The following is a 14,760-nucleotide window of genomic DNA, read 5'->3' as shown; positions in this document are numbered from 1 at the left end:
AGTTAATTGGTTAATGAGAGAAACGTGTATGGTGCATGGGTGGGTATTTTGTGCGGTTGTCCTGCGAGAAGTGAGACTTGTTTGTTTGGTGCAAATGATTTTGAACTTAAACACTCCGAGGGCTCCACAATGCTGCAAAGCCACCACCCAGCGCTTGTAGTCACAACCCATCTATACGGCACAGTTTCCAACCAGTTTTGACTACTTTTGTGGCAGCGCCCATACAAACACGCGCAAGATCACTTAAGTGTACGGTTGAACAAACCTGCACATGTGCATTATGGACGGTACGCATGCGTACTATGCAAAAAATCTTGCTTCATGCAACAGGACCGAGTCAACCAGAATAATCATTCTTTTCGAATCATGTATTGTTGTTCATTAGGCAAAGTTAATGAATACCTTAAAGAATTTAATAATTCTATCCAACAAAACTTCTACTGGTTTATTTATGCATACCGATCTAGAATGATATTACTGTATATTTACTTTCTCCATATCTGATAGAGTAATTGTATTTATATTAGATAAGCTGATGATTGCTTTGTTCCTGTGACAAGATTGAGTGTTCTGTGACCTATGATTTTCCCATTATGTGCAACTAAGAGTACAGAACGGGAACTTACACAAACAAATGTAATGTTTAATTAATTAATATGTCTTAAATACACAAACTGTAAACACATTAGTTTTGATCACATTTCAGATATGTCACATCCAAGCATTATGCTTGGGACTATATAAATTACCTTAATCCTGCCTTCTGTCTTCTTCCTCTTTTCTTCATCCCCAACCAAAGGAACCATTATGGCTGCAGGGTGGTGTTTCAGTGTTGTGGTGGCTCTGTCTGTCTTGTCAGTTTCTGGTGAAATACTACCTGGAGGTCCAGAGATGGATAACCCCAGTGATCCAGATGTCAAAATGGCTGCTGCATTTGCTGTTAATGGGTTCAATCAGCAATCAAGTGAGAAATATATATACAATCTAGTGAAGATTGTGTCTGCTGAAACTCAGGTAAACCACAAATGTGTTGGACCTTTTATTTCAGGCATGGCCAAACTGTGACCCACAAGCTGTTGTGAAACTACACATCCCAGCATGGCTTGCCATAGTTTTAGCATTCCCTAATAGCAAACCTGTGGCAAGGTATGAAGGGACTTGTAGTTTCACAACAGCTGGAGGGCCATAATTTGGTCATGCCTGTTTTATTTTATTAATTGCTACCAAATGTTATTTAATATTTATTTCCATGTTACCTATTACTATCTTTAGGGGTATTTATCACCATCCACATTCTCAGACACAGATGTGATATCAGACAGATTTGCAATGCAATAATTGACTATATCAGAGTTACCTACTTTACATGCTCCTTTCCGAGAGAAGCCCTAATATAGCTCTTAATTGTAAGACCCTTAAAAATATAGAAAACAACAGTGACCACTAAAGCAGAAGAGTTCTGTTATTGCCCCACATTCTAATTCCATTAAATTTAATTAATCCATCTTTCAAAATGGCTAACTCCATCAGCATCATCATAGCAACCCCATGGAATATAATTAACTCCTTTACAAACATCAGCCTCCCTCCATTATTAATGAACCTTATGTCACTAATTTGTTTTGTTCACTCCCTTTTTCATCAAAAAGTCTCATCCCCCTTTATACTAAATAGACCCATTAAGATCGATCAACACATAATAAAATGCAATCATACTGTAAATACAGTAACACACTTAGGGCTGTATTCAATACCTTTTACGCTGGTAGCCATTAGAGGGCACCCAATGGAGCTATTCAAATGTTGCTCTGTATGGGCACGTGCCAATGTCATTATTTGCGTGGTTAAAGGGGAATTTTCGCAGCATACTTATTAATTTAATGGGTGCTGGACGGCTCCCCGACAGTCGGGATTCCGACAGTCATTACTCCGACGTCGGAATCCCAACTGCTCCCTCGTGGGGGTCCACGACCGCCATAGAGGGAGAATAAAATAGGTGACGAGCGCAGCTCGCCACCGTGCCCGCAGCGTGGCGAGTGCAGCGAGCCCGCAAGGAGCTTCATTGCGCTCCCCCCGCTGTGCAGTCGGGATTCCGACGTCTGAGTAAGGACTGTCGGAATCCCGACTGTCGGGGATTTATACCACACCCAATTTGATTAGGGTCAGGATTGGCTAAATGATCGCAATCAGCACGAAAACAAATATCAACTGCATAATGTCCTGGCATCTAAAGTGATAGGAGATCAGATGTGATATGACAATAGAATATGGTCCTTTGAATTGATAAGGAATTGGACAATAGCTAGTGTGGGGTTTTTTTTAGTACAGTTTTACAGTTCTGAATATTTAAATAGATGATATTTCTGTGGTTTTAAGGGTATTTTTTTAACCCAATAAAACATCAGTTTAGCATTATGTTTGCTATATTGATTTGAGTTATTACATAATATACTGCTGGTAGCTGTCCCAAGCTTAGTTATTATAAAAAATTGAGCGCTAGTTAATAGTCTGTCCTTGATACGTGATAACACTAAATTAAGATGAATTAAAATGAACGTAAAACCGCAGTTTGCTGATTCTTTCCTCTTTCATATTCTGTGTCACCAACCTGTACCTCGTGGTAGTACCACTTCTCTTGCTCTGTATGTTGGACGGTGTTAAAATGTTACAATGTTTAGTATTATCCTGTGCATATGCAGGTATAGTGCATTCATAACATGATATAATAAAATTACATTACAAAGTTAAATACAGCATCATTCAAACATTTATTATTCTATTCATTAACATTTACACATATACAGTAATCATAGCCACAAAAGCAATGCTGGCTTAATCCGTATTATAGCTTAGTTGATGGGTGCAGTAGCAAAGGTGGTGACCATTATGGTATGAATAATGTCAGAAAGGCTACATGGAAGAGTATTCTATGTGAAGGGCTGGCTCTACCAGTAGGCAGCTTTAAGGTGCATGCACACTGGGCTTTTTTGCCCAGCGTGTATGCACAGCGATGATGGGGAAAATTGTTGGTCTGAAAATCGCTCAATGCATACACACTAAGCTATTTTTGCCCGTTCAAGTGACTTTCCCAGTGGGGGGACGACTTTCCATAGCAGAACATTATGGAAAGCCACCCCTGTTCTAAAGGATGTGGTAACATCCTTTAGAACAGGGGTGGGGATCTCAGGCCGGGGGGCCGTATGCGGTCCCCGTAGCCGGTCTGAGTGGCCCGCCCACCCGTCCGGCGGCTTTTCCGGGAGTCAAGTACTGGGGAATTATTGCGAGAGGTCGGTAGTTCTTTCGAGATTCCTCTTAATCAACATCAGCCGGAGACTTTCAGTCCTATTCAGCGGCAGACGCCGGAGCGTGGGACGGCTGCAGCAGGACAATTTGTAAGAATTTTTTTTTACATATGGCCCCCAAAGGATTTTTCCCCCATACAAACGGCCCTTAGCACAAAAGCAGCCCCTGCTTTAGAATGTAAGCTCTCACAAGCAGCCCCCTCTCCCCTCATTTGCTCTCACCCTGATAATTGCGTCAGTGGCCTGTCCTTTGCTGCAACTGTCTTTATTTACCATGCACTTGTCCTAAATTGCCTTGTAATGTAATTAGTGATTTTCCTGTTTTTCAAAGTTTGGTGACATCATGGGGGAAATGTAATAGGATGAGAGAATCAGAAAGTGAGAGATTTGGTAAGAAATCTCCAGTTCTTTTAAAGCGCCAATCATTTACACTGCAAACCAAGTTTGAATTTGAAGTGTAAATGATTGCCGCTTTAAAAAAATGGATATTTCTTACCAAATCTCTCACTTTCAGATTCTCTCATCCTATTACATTTCCCCCCATAATATTCCTCAAAGTAGCACTGTATATATTATACTTATTCTATTTAGCTTAATGCAGCTGCCTTTGGGGCTCCGGAATAGGGGGGCGCCCCCGAGTGTGACTATCGTTAAATTACCTTGAAAGTACCTTGATTTCTTTGTATACTGTAGCTGTTCAAATCAAAACTTCCAATTTAAAAAGTAAAGTACAGTACTGTATGTAGCGATCGCATAAACACAAACAGTATTAAATTCCTGGATTTTGCTACTCCAGCACCTGTATTCTGTCATTTTAAGAAATTGGGATGTACAGTGAGGGTTTTAACTAAAACAGTTATATTAAAAAAAAACTTGACTTTTTTCTTTATAGGTTGTTGCTGGTGTACGGTACATTTTGAATGTAGAAATTGGGAAGACACAATGCTTGAAATCTGAAAGCAACACACACTCCTGCAATGTCGTTCAGAACCCAAAATTTTCACAGGTAACTCAGCATACAGTAATTAAAGTTACTATTGAATTAAAATTTTTAGACAAACAGTAATTACAAGGGTGAGTCAACAATTATCCACACTGGCTGCAAATTTTATTTTAATCAACTTTCAAGAAAAGCAAATACATTATTTTTGTACAAAATCTTCCTTCTTTTGAATACACTTTGGACCTTATTTTGATTGCATCGGTCCTCCGTGCGTTTGCACGGAGGACCAATGGTTTATGTCTGTGTATGTGCATGCACAGGGTGCGCGCACCCACGGCAATCCTTCGGTTCACCGGGTGTACGCACCCTACATGCCGGTGACCATTGAATGATTTCTCCCCGCCTGCGAATGGATGGCAGGCGGGGAGGGGGGGGGCACTGCGTGTGAGGGGGGCTGCCGGCACTGTGAGAACAAGAGGGAGGAGGGCCCTGCTCTAAAGAGCTTACAATCTAGAAGGAGGGGTAGACAGACAGGTGACATGAAGTGTCGGCAAACAGATGTCCAGATTCCATCTTAGTAAATAAACCTCTACTGTATATTTTTTGGACAAAAACAAATCTTTTTTTTGCCCGATAAAGATGGGCTCTAATTGGATTGCGAGGGGAAAAAAATGCTGTAGTACTGTTTTTAGTGCTGAAAAATTATTGGGATAAATTGAATTCCCCCCTTGGTTTACAGTAATATGAGGGATAGGGCAAATATTGTGAGGGAAGAGTAATACTGTATGCGAATAGCAGGGGCGTAACTATGAATTGGGCGCCCCCCTCCCCCCCCCCCCTCTGCAGCACCCCCCATCCCCTACCCGCAGCCTTACCTGTCTTGCTGCCGCTGGTCCCGGCTCCCTTGCTGGCTTCATTCTTCTGCTATGGAGACGGACCAACACAAAATGTCCGCCCCCATACAGCAGACAGTTTCAGAGAACTGTCTGCTATATGGGGCGGACATTTTATTGTGGTCCGTCTCACTAGCAGAAGAACTGAAGACAGGTAAGGCTGCGGGCGGTGGATTGGCGGGCGGGCGGCAAACGGTGGATGGGCGGACGGGAGGGTGCTAACTATAGCAACGCAGCCCCCCGGCGCCCCCACATGCACAGCGCCCCCCCCCCCCCCCCCCGCGACCGCGGGGGCTGCGGTGCTATAGTTACGCCACTGGCGAATACTATAAAATGTGCAATGTACAGTATGTAAAAGTGTTTAAGTGGCTAAATATTTTCTGTCAATATTCCAGACATTACTCTGCAATTTTTCAGTCCTGGAAGTTCCATGGGAGAATATAGAAATTCTTGAATCATCTTCCTGCAAGACACAGTAATGACAGAAATTCCATACAGTAGAAGAGATGGACCCTTTAATTGTTTATTTCATTTCCCAGTACATACAGTACACTTCTAAAATACAATAAATTGGAACAATATGTCATTTTGAATTACTATCATTCGTCTTGTACTGTTTTGTTCCAGCAGATAAAATTTAAATAAAATACACATTGAACAATTATAATTTAACTGAAATACAATTGGTTTAGTATATAGCACACTACATTAAAAACATAAAAAATTGCCAATCAAGGTGAGGCTGATAAACAGGCAGAGTTGAATACCATGATAAACAGTAGATTAAAGTAAAAATAAAATACACCTATACAGTATACTGTACATCTATGTTTGTATATTTATCACCAGAAATAAGGTGTAGATAACTTGCGGGAAAAAAACAAATGTTTGTGTGCAGTCTAAAATCATCATTGGTCTCACTGTCTGGTGATATTTCCACCAAAGCAAAGAGGTTTGAGGTGGAAGATGCCCGAAGAGCAAAGTTCTTCACTTGCCACCAGAAGCAGATCACCAGGCCATTTCCTGGTGGGCCGGCCCAAAACTCCTTAAAAATGGGCTGGCCGCGCTCCCCCCTGGGCTGGCTGGGCCGCGGAACTTTGCCCAAATTCAAAATGGCCACAGGACAGCGCACAGCACCTCCCATGGGCATTCAAGTGTGGCGGTAGCAGGCTCCCAGCTCCAGTTCCCCCTCCCCACTCCCCCGCCTGGCTTCAGAAGATCCGCCACCCTCCAGTCGACATCTGGAGCCAGCAGAAAGCAGCAGGTGAGCCCCTGCATTACATACATCGCCGCCACCTCCCCCCCCCCCCCCCCCCCCCGCCATTACACACCCAAGTCCCAATCAGCCCCTGGAGTAGGAGTACTGGAGTCCCGGGACAACTAATTTTGCAGAGAAATTCCCAAACGAGATTCTCATTTACAAAGAATAACAGCTGTAAAGAGATAAAGGGTTAGTTTTGCCTTGCAGAGCCGAGGGACACACAATAATTTCCATATCACAAAAGGATGATTTTTGCACACATTCAGAGCATGAGTAGGTGCCTATACACAAGTCCGACTTGTATGAGGCACAAGTCAAGCCTGTTTTCCCTTGAATCGGATGAAAATAGGCCAAATTGGACCTGGGAATGGATATCTTTAAAGAATCATCCTATACTCTTAAGTTGCTCATACACGGGTCCAATTTGGCCTATTCTAAAGGACCGGCCATATAGTTGACATCAGATCGGATCTTATACGCATTACCAGTGGTGTAGCTAGGTTCTCCACAGTGCCCGGAGCAAGGTCATGTTTTGCGCACCCCCCCCCCCCCTGATTTTTAGTAGGTGGGACCCTTGCACTGCAAAAAGGGGGCGTGGCAAAACATACCACACGTCGTAATGCCCGTTGCACATTTGTCACATAAGTGCCACTTACCTACATGCTCATTGCTAGGAACCTCATGCTCTATGCCAGGGGCTTCATGCTCGTTGCCAAGGGGGACTGTCCTTGGAGTAAAATATAGTACATAGATGCTGTGCGTACTGACAGGGGGGGCTCCCAATTTCCAACCACCCCCACCGTTGGATACTGACGACCATGGGTGGGAAGCATGACGGTGCAGGATTTTGGCCGAGAACGGGTGTATTTTTAAAGTGGCGAGCATTTGCAAGTCTGAACCAGATTGGTGACACTCGTATTACTACGTAGACTGTGAAATGTATTGCAGCATCTGTAGATTACTATACCCGAGACTGAAAGAGAATTAGACACATTGTATCCTGTGTATAAAGCCCCAGATCAATACCCCTCTTCCCAGATACAGGGCTCCCCTTTCATTCATTACTCTGCAGTACATTATCCCGGCTGACAGGTGACAGGTGCGACAAATGGATCGCTACAGGTTTACATTACATAACCAATGGAAGAAAATCAATAATGAAACTCTCAGCTTAAGGGCCCTTATTCTGATCTGTGCGGCCAGATCAGAATATGCGGCCAGGACCGTGCAGGCGAATCCCCGCCTTCCATACGGATCGCCACCTCCGTCTGTACGCGGATATGTGGCGGTCCGCATGAAAGTGGACGGGGATACGCCTCCTCCATCTTGGGAGCAGCCCCTGCATTCGATGGTCGCCGACCATCGAATGCAGGGCCGCACGCTCCACCAGCTCCCGCCACCCTAGACCACACTGACACTTGTCCATATGAAATCATGTATGGGGGCGGGCAGCTGACATCCGGCGATGTCAGATGCCCGCCCCCTACACATGCGTCACGGCTTCATTACCATGCATACGCCCAGCGTTTGCATGGGAACGCCCATGAAACGCGGGGCGTATGCATAGGGTAATGAGGCTAAGTAGCCCTTCACGCCCCTCTCCGCCCCCTGTGCGGCATCTAAAAAAAACGTACGGCGAAACCGCTTGCACATGCGCAGAGTGACCTCTGCACATGCGCAGACGACAAACATCGGCGGTACGACCGCAAGCGGAAAACACCGCACCGATCAGAATAAGGGCCAAGGTGCCCATACACGTTACAATATTGTATACAATATGGTATCTCATCGCATCTCGGTTTTGTGATGAGATGTGCAGCACATAGTTTTTGTACTAGATCTCATCTCATCTGATCTCATCGCAAAACCGAGATGCGATGAGATACGATATTGTATACAATATTGTATACAATAATTGTAACGTGTATGGGCACCTTAAGAAATATTATTTGTACGTTATATAGTAAGATACATCCAAGGCAGAGTAATAACAGATGGAATAGCCGAGTACGGGCCTTTATAGTTTCTATAAAAGCTGCATTGAAATGAATTTGCTGGATGCAGGGCTGGCAATGATAGATCGGCAGAGAAATGACAGACTGTATTATAAGCAGGGACACAGAATATGCATGACATGTGTCCCCAAGTGGATGCAGGTGAATGCAGTCTCTGTGGGCAGGGGGATCATGTTGCAGGGAGCTGGCGTCCCGACTCACTGCAGTTCACGCCCCCTGAAGGTACCTGAATTAGTCCTGGCGATAGTAGCAGAGTGGGGCAGAGGTCCCCCGCTGTTGCGTCGCCCCCCCCCCCCCCCCCGACTGTTGCCGCTGTGCTGTACTGCGGGCTTGTTTCTGGCAGCGGTCGTGGTGAGGCGTGTGCCTGGTAATGACGTCACCGGGCACTGGACTTTCTCTGCGCGGCTCTGGACTGATAGCTGGAAGCTGCTGACACGCCGTGTATGTTGTCAGTAAGGAGATGTGAGTGTCTCCTGTGAGGGGGGGGGGGGAGCCGGCGGCAGTGCTCTGGCGCCAGGTGACATGTCGTTGCCTGGAGCTTGTGCTCCGCCGGCTCCACCGTAGCTACGCCTCTGCGCATTACCATGCGCATCAAATTGGATCCTGGAAATCTTATGTGCAGCACATAAGATAAATCGTAATCAGACCATATGTGGCACATTGTGGGCGCTTGTTAGCATCTACAATGTATCACATCTGATATCCCTTGAACTCTTCAAGCAGCTCCCGGGAGTCCTTTTACATGCGATAAACCACAAGCAAATTTTTGTAAAAACTGGCACATCAAGTGTCAAGTTGGATGGAGCCCTAATGATGAGTTGCCATGAGAGTTTAAGGAAAAAAAGTTCTACTTGTGTCCCAGACAAGTTGGACCTGTGTATGGGCACCTTTAGGGCCTAATTCAGACTTGATCTCAAAGCTGCTTTTTTTCTCAAATGGACAAAACCATGCTGCACTGCATGTGGCACAAATATAACATGTGCAGAGAGCGTTAGGTCAGTTGTTTTATTTCTGTGCAGGGCAAATCCTGGCTACACTGCAATTTAGATTTCAGATTCAACACACTCCACCCAAATCTATATCTCCCTTTACATGTTACATCTGCCCCACCTGCAGTACAACATGGTTTTGTCCATTTTAGAAAAAAGCAGCTTTGCGATCAAGTCTGAATTAGACCCTTAATTGGACTAATTTATTGCTTTCATATTTCAATGTGCAAAAGCACATTTTTTAGAACACCCCTAACAATGTAATAAAAATCTTCACACACATGAAATTTCCACATATAACCACTTCAGTGGTATGCCACCAATATGAAGGTGTGCACCAGTGGTGCATGAAGAGTCCTTCCGAGCCACCCCGAACATCCCTGAGCCTGCCACCTGCTCGCTGTCAGCTGTGAATGTCTAGGAAAGTTTGTTCTTGTAGATCCACAAATACAAGCTTGACATGGTACCTGTATTGATTTTTTGTTTATTTTTTAAAATTATTGTTAACATGGTAAATGACAGTGTAATGTTTTATTTGTATTTATTGGAGAATTGCAATTGCTAGTGTGGCATGATTGTCAGGGAAATCTTCCAATTATGATACGGCAAATGTTAACACTTTGCAGTTACTTCTGAATAGTGAACTGAGCTGAGACTTTTAGTTTGCCACAGAAAAACAGGTTACATTCACAGAAATAATGAATCGTGTGTTTAAAAAAACATATTAAATCTTTGGCGGCCAATGGCCGGAGCTCACACTACAACTATGTGGAGGCTGTGCTGCTGCTGCTGCCAACTCAAGCTGAACGACATGAAAGATATTGGCTGATTGAGCTGCAGGTTCGGCCGACGTCAATATCGTTAATGGTGCACGGGCACGTGCATCGTTAACAAGATTAGGCATACACACTAGAAAACATTGGCCTCAATATCGTTCAAAGAATGATATTGATGCCAATATGTTTTAGTGTGTATGGGCCTTAATGCTGAATCAGGGCAGATTGCTTTTTTTTCAGCAGCCTTCAACACCAGAGAACATTGTATTTGTTTATTGATACTTTGAAAATTCAGCACTTAACTATGTATCATTTGTGAAAACATTGTGGCAATTATGTGAATGTTAGGTAATGGTAATCTCACTGTTGCTAAAATCCATTCATTATTTGTATACATTATTTGTATTTTTCTCATTAGTGGGGTGCGGTATACAGTGCCGACAGTGGGGATCCCGACGGTCAGTATCCCTCCCACCTCGCCACCTATTCTATTCTCCCTCTTGGGGGTCGTGGACCCCCAGGAGGGAGAATAGCCTCTATGTGTGGGGATCCCCCCTGTCGGGCCACCGGTAGTCGGGATCCTGACGTTGGAATACTAACTGTCAGGATCTGACAGTCAGGATCCCCACTGTCAGGCAGCCATCCAGCACCCCACAGTGAACTGTTCCATAATGGAGCATGTAGTTATTATTTATTATTTACAGTTTTTTATATAGCGCAGCATATTCCATTGCGCTCAGTTCCATTTTACAGAATACAGAGCCTGTAAATTAAGGACTTTTGTGGGCAAAATTTACTAAGAATACAAAAATTTGTATTCGTATTCTGAATATGAATGAACATGACTGGCATCGCCGTCGTATGTCATTTACAAATTCGTTTTCCGGAGGGGAATTTACAAAGCAGTCGTATTTGAATGATTCGCATTTTCTAATTTTGTACGAATTTGTATTTTAAATCCAAATTCGTATCGGCAGCCTTCAGTGTAAAAAAATAATAATAATTAAATAATTTTAAAAAACGGCGTGGGGTCGTCGTCCCCCTCATGGGCATAACCAGCACCAGGCTCAAAGAGCCAGTCCTGGTTTTAAAAAAATCAGAGAACAAGCCAAATAGGGGTTTCCCTGTATTGTTTAAAACCAGCACCAGGGCCAGTACTGATTCCCAAAATATGGGAGACAAATGGATAGGGGTCCTCCATTTTTTGAGAGCCAGCACCAGGCCCAACAAGCCAGCAGGGTAATGCCACAACCGGGGGGAGACTTTTTATACAAGTCCCCACCGGCCAAAGCATTCATCCCAACTGACCAGTCAGCATGTGCAGAGGTCCTGGGGAAGTGGGGATACCCCCAATGAAGGGGTCCCCCCCTCCAGAACTTACCTGCCCAGGCTGAAGCCTGGTGCTGTCCCTGGTACCCTTGGGCTGTGGGTACTGGGCTGATTTTATTGTAAAAGATAGAAAAACCATTGGGTTCTGCTGTGGAACTATGAGTGCCAGCAAGCCTGCACTGCATACTGGGACTTGGAGGGGATGGGGTGGGGGAAGCTGCCGAGGGACGGGAGGATGTCAGAGACCGGTGGAAGATGCAGGGAGATGGGGAAGCTGCCGGGGGACCGGTGGATGTCGGGGGACTGGCGGAAGCTGCTGGGGGAGGACACTAACCCATTGATATGGACCAGGCAGCAGCAGAGACAGTGCAGGCTCAGTGGCTGGATGGACCGGCGGCACCTGTATTGGCGGCAACGGTGAGTGGCGGTGCATGCACATCTGGACCAGTAAGGTGGCTGCAGCAGTACTGTGGAAAAGTAGGTGGACAGTAGTGGATAGTGTCCACCTACTTATTGGGCAGTTGGGGCAACCTTCCCATACATCAGAACGATTAGCTGGGAAAAATCAAACAGGTTTGATTTTTCCCAGCTAGTTGGAACGACCATTTTGGGCCGTTTATCAGCGTTTTGGACCATGTGGTGATAAGAGATCTGTACTTTTGGAGGGGAAAAAACATCACTGACCTCTCTCTGAACAATGTCGATTCAACCTCTAACCTGGTTTATCTCAGACATACTGGTTCTGTTATACAGAGCTGTTTTTGTGTTTCCTGAAAGTGATGTCCTGTTAGCCCCTCTAAGATTTACAACCCTGGTCTGTCAGCTTATCATAAAGATAGAATTTGCCATCTAAAGCACAGGGCACAGCCATTTTGTGCTAGTCCTACTGTAGGTCACATATAAGCTGAAACAATGATTATAAGGTATACATTTTTAATACACACAATGGGAGACATCATTTTGCCATCCAATCATGTGATGGATCATGACAATATCGCTCTAGTGTATGGACAGATTTAGCAATGAATTCAAAGCAGGTCTCTTCCTCTCCACCCCCTCCCTGATTACAGCCAGCAGTAGCTCTGTGTGAAAGTAATTACAATACCGAGAGGAGAGAAGCTTCTCACACTGTTTTGCTATTCCTGGAAAAAAAATACCTTGAGAAAGACCTATCCTAGGTAGAAACGCGTTGGTGAAGCAGCTGGAGACCGGAGCCTGTAAGGAGAAGCCACCACACACAGGGGAGAAGAGCGTGAGTGTTTGACACCAGCGGCACCGGGCGGCTTACAAAATCTAAAAGCCCCACTGAAGTCCCCCACAGCATCACGGCTATATTACATCTCGGGCCGTGATCCCCACCGTACTGCAGGTGCAAGCAGAGAAGCGTCTGGGAGGGTGATACGGATAGAGAACATCTGAAGACGCCATACACCTGACTCGGAGGCATCAGTGTTTTCTCCTAATTCAGTCCCAGAACACACAGGAAAAATCTGATGGATAGTTGCAGTGGCAGTGCAGCGTCCAGAAGATAAGTACTAGTGTGAAGGTGGATATAACATCTGAGGAATAGGAGGATAAAATCAGGTCCCCAGGAGGTCCAGTGAGCTCAAAAAATATATTTTTTCTTGCTAAAAATAACTGTTTTTATATGTGGATTTTTTATTATTCTTTTTTTTATTTTTATCTGTCGGTTGGTGGAGAAATAAACTTTCTATTTTTTTTAAAGGATATTGTGGAGACTGTGTATCCAGAAAATACCCATATTAGAAAAAATTCATACATTTTTTTCTCTACTACCTTCTGCTGGTCAGATGATATAAATATAGTTATATCAGTTTCTTACAGCTATATTTGATTAATAGAGCTTTACTGCCCTCTACCGGTCATATAGTATAATTCAGTGTTATCTCACTGGATTGGTTCCCTCCTAGAATTATTACATCATTATTCTCTACTCATATCCTCATCATAGTTGTAGCTTGTGCACAGTGAAACACGTGTAGGGCAGAATGCTCACTTAGATGTCTGATAGCTAAATGTGAATAACTGGAAATAGAATTTATCCTATTTAATTACATACTGACCTAATAGAATACAGGTAGTTCAATCTACCCACTAGATACAACTATAATGTGGATATGAGTAGAGAATAATGGTGTAGTGAGTCCAGGAGGGAATCAATCCAGTGAGGTAACACTGAATTATATTATTTGACCAGTAGAGGGCAGTAAAGCTCTATTAATTAAATGTAGTTGTAAGAAACTTAAATAACTATATTTATATCGTCTGACCAGCAGAGGGTAGTAGAGACCTATCAAACAGACACCCTCATAAGAATATCTGTCCGCTGATTATATCAGATGCTATTAAATAAACTGGGTATTTCATTTCACATGCCAGTAAAGATTAAATTAATTTCTGACAATTCGAAGTATTCGCACTAATAGGGATTGTATTGTATGTCTGTGAGTTGAGGATATAGTGCCAACAATAATACTGACATATCATGGAGCACTATGTCACAGAGTATCTGATAACACTATACTTTGTCTCAAGTTCATTTAAACAAAACAAGTGTTGAGTGTAATGCCTGGTACACACCAGGACGACTATGGCCCGATTCTGTCAATTTAGATCCAATTCCGACCGGTTGTATGCAGATTGTATGTACTTTTGTGCATTTTTGTCATTTATTTGATCCGATTCCGATCCGATGCGCGTACACGCCACTCGTTTGGTCGCATCTTTGGTCCTACGTGCTGCAGGTAGGATCCGTCAATCCCAGGCCGACCGACCGTCAATCGTATGCAGATCGTGAGTGTTTTTGCCACCATCCGTCGGCCGTCCGTCGGTGCGTCCGTCGTTTGATCCAGCCTATTTGAGTGGCATTTCCTAAACACTCCCCCCGGCGCCATGTTTTTCCACATAGCAAACAGTGCTGGCGCAGCAGTTGGACTCTCCTTCTTGTCTCATCTCCCAGAACAACAACCTGGTATGTTTGCACTCCCAATGCTCTCCTATGCATGCCCACTGTTGCCACCAATGTATATAGTGTGTATAGAGCACTGGTTTGTTAACCGTGCACCTGACCATGTCACTGTTTGCTCGGGTGGGCCCCATGTGTGTGTGTGTGTATATATAAATAGATATAACCATTGCCCACCATTAAAGTATTCCATGCACTCCTCTCTGCTAGGCCCCATTCACCTGTGTGTGTGTGTGTGTGTGTGTATATATATATATATATATATA

The 14,760-nt window shown here is 44.1% G+C and overlaps 1 protein-coding gene across 1 annotated transcript; it reads left to right on the top strand.

Annotated features, from left to right (window-relative positions):
- The first annotated feature begins 804 nt into the window (after positions 1–804).
- Positions 805–5,670, top strand: LOC146062514 (cystatin-like). The gene is made up of 3 exons (XM_083174629.1): positions 805–1,014; positions 4,195–4,308; positions 5,534–5,670. The coding sequence occupies exons 1-3, from the start codon at positions 808–810 to the stop codon at positions 5,615–5,617; spliced, it is 405 nt and encodes a 134-aa protein (XP_083030755.1). The 5' UTR covers positions 805–807; the 3' UTR covers positions 5,618–5,670.
- Positions 5,671–14,760: the final 9,090 nt, after the last annotated feature.

Source organism: Crinia signifera, chromosome 3, assembly GCF_055691185.1.
Source record: "Crinia signifera chromosome 3, ASM5569118v1, whole genome shotgun sequence".
Classification (NCBI taxonomy): Eukaryota; Metazoa; Chordata; class Amphibia; order Anura; family Myobatrachidae; genus Crinia; species Crinia signifera.
Note: the sequence above shows the minus strand (reverse complement) of the source record. Positions and strands in the feature narration are given on the sequence as shown.

Bases quoted from the DNA above. Each gene is read 5' to 3' on its own strand.
- LOC146062514 (XM_083174629.1), top strand. From the start codon at position 808: ATGGCTGCAGGGTGGTGTTTCAGTGTTGTGGTGGCTCTGTCTGTCTTG. The intron at 1,015-4,194 runs GTAAACCACAAA...TTTTCTTTATAG, and splicing joins TTGTGTCTGCTGAAACTCAG to GTTGTTGCTGGTGTACGGTA. The intron at 4,309-5,533 runs GTAACTCAGCAT...TCAATATTCCAG, and splicing joins AGAACCCAAAATTTTCACAG to ACATTACTCTGCAATTTTTC.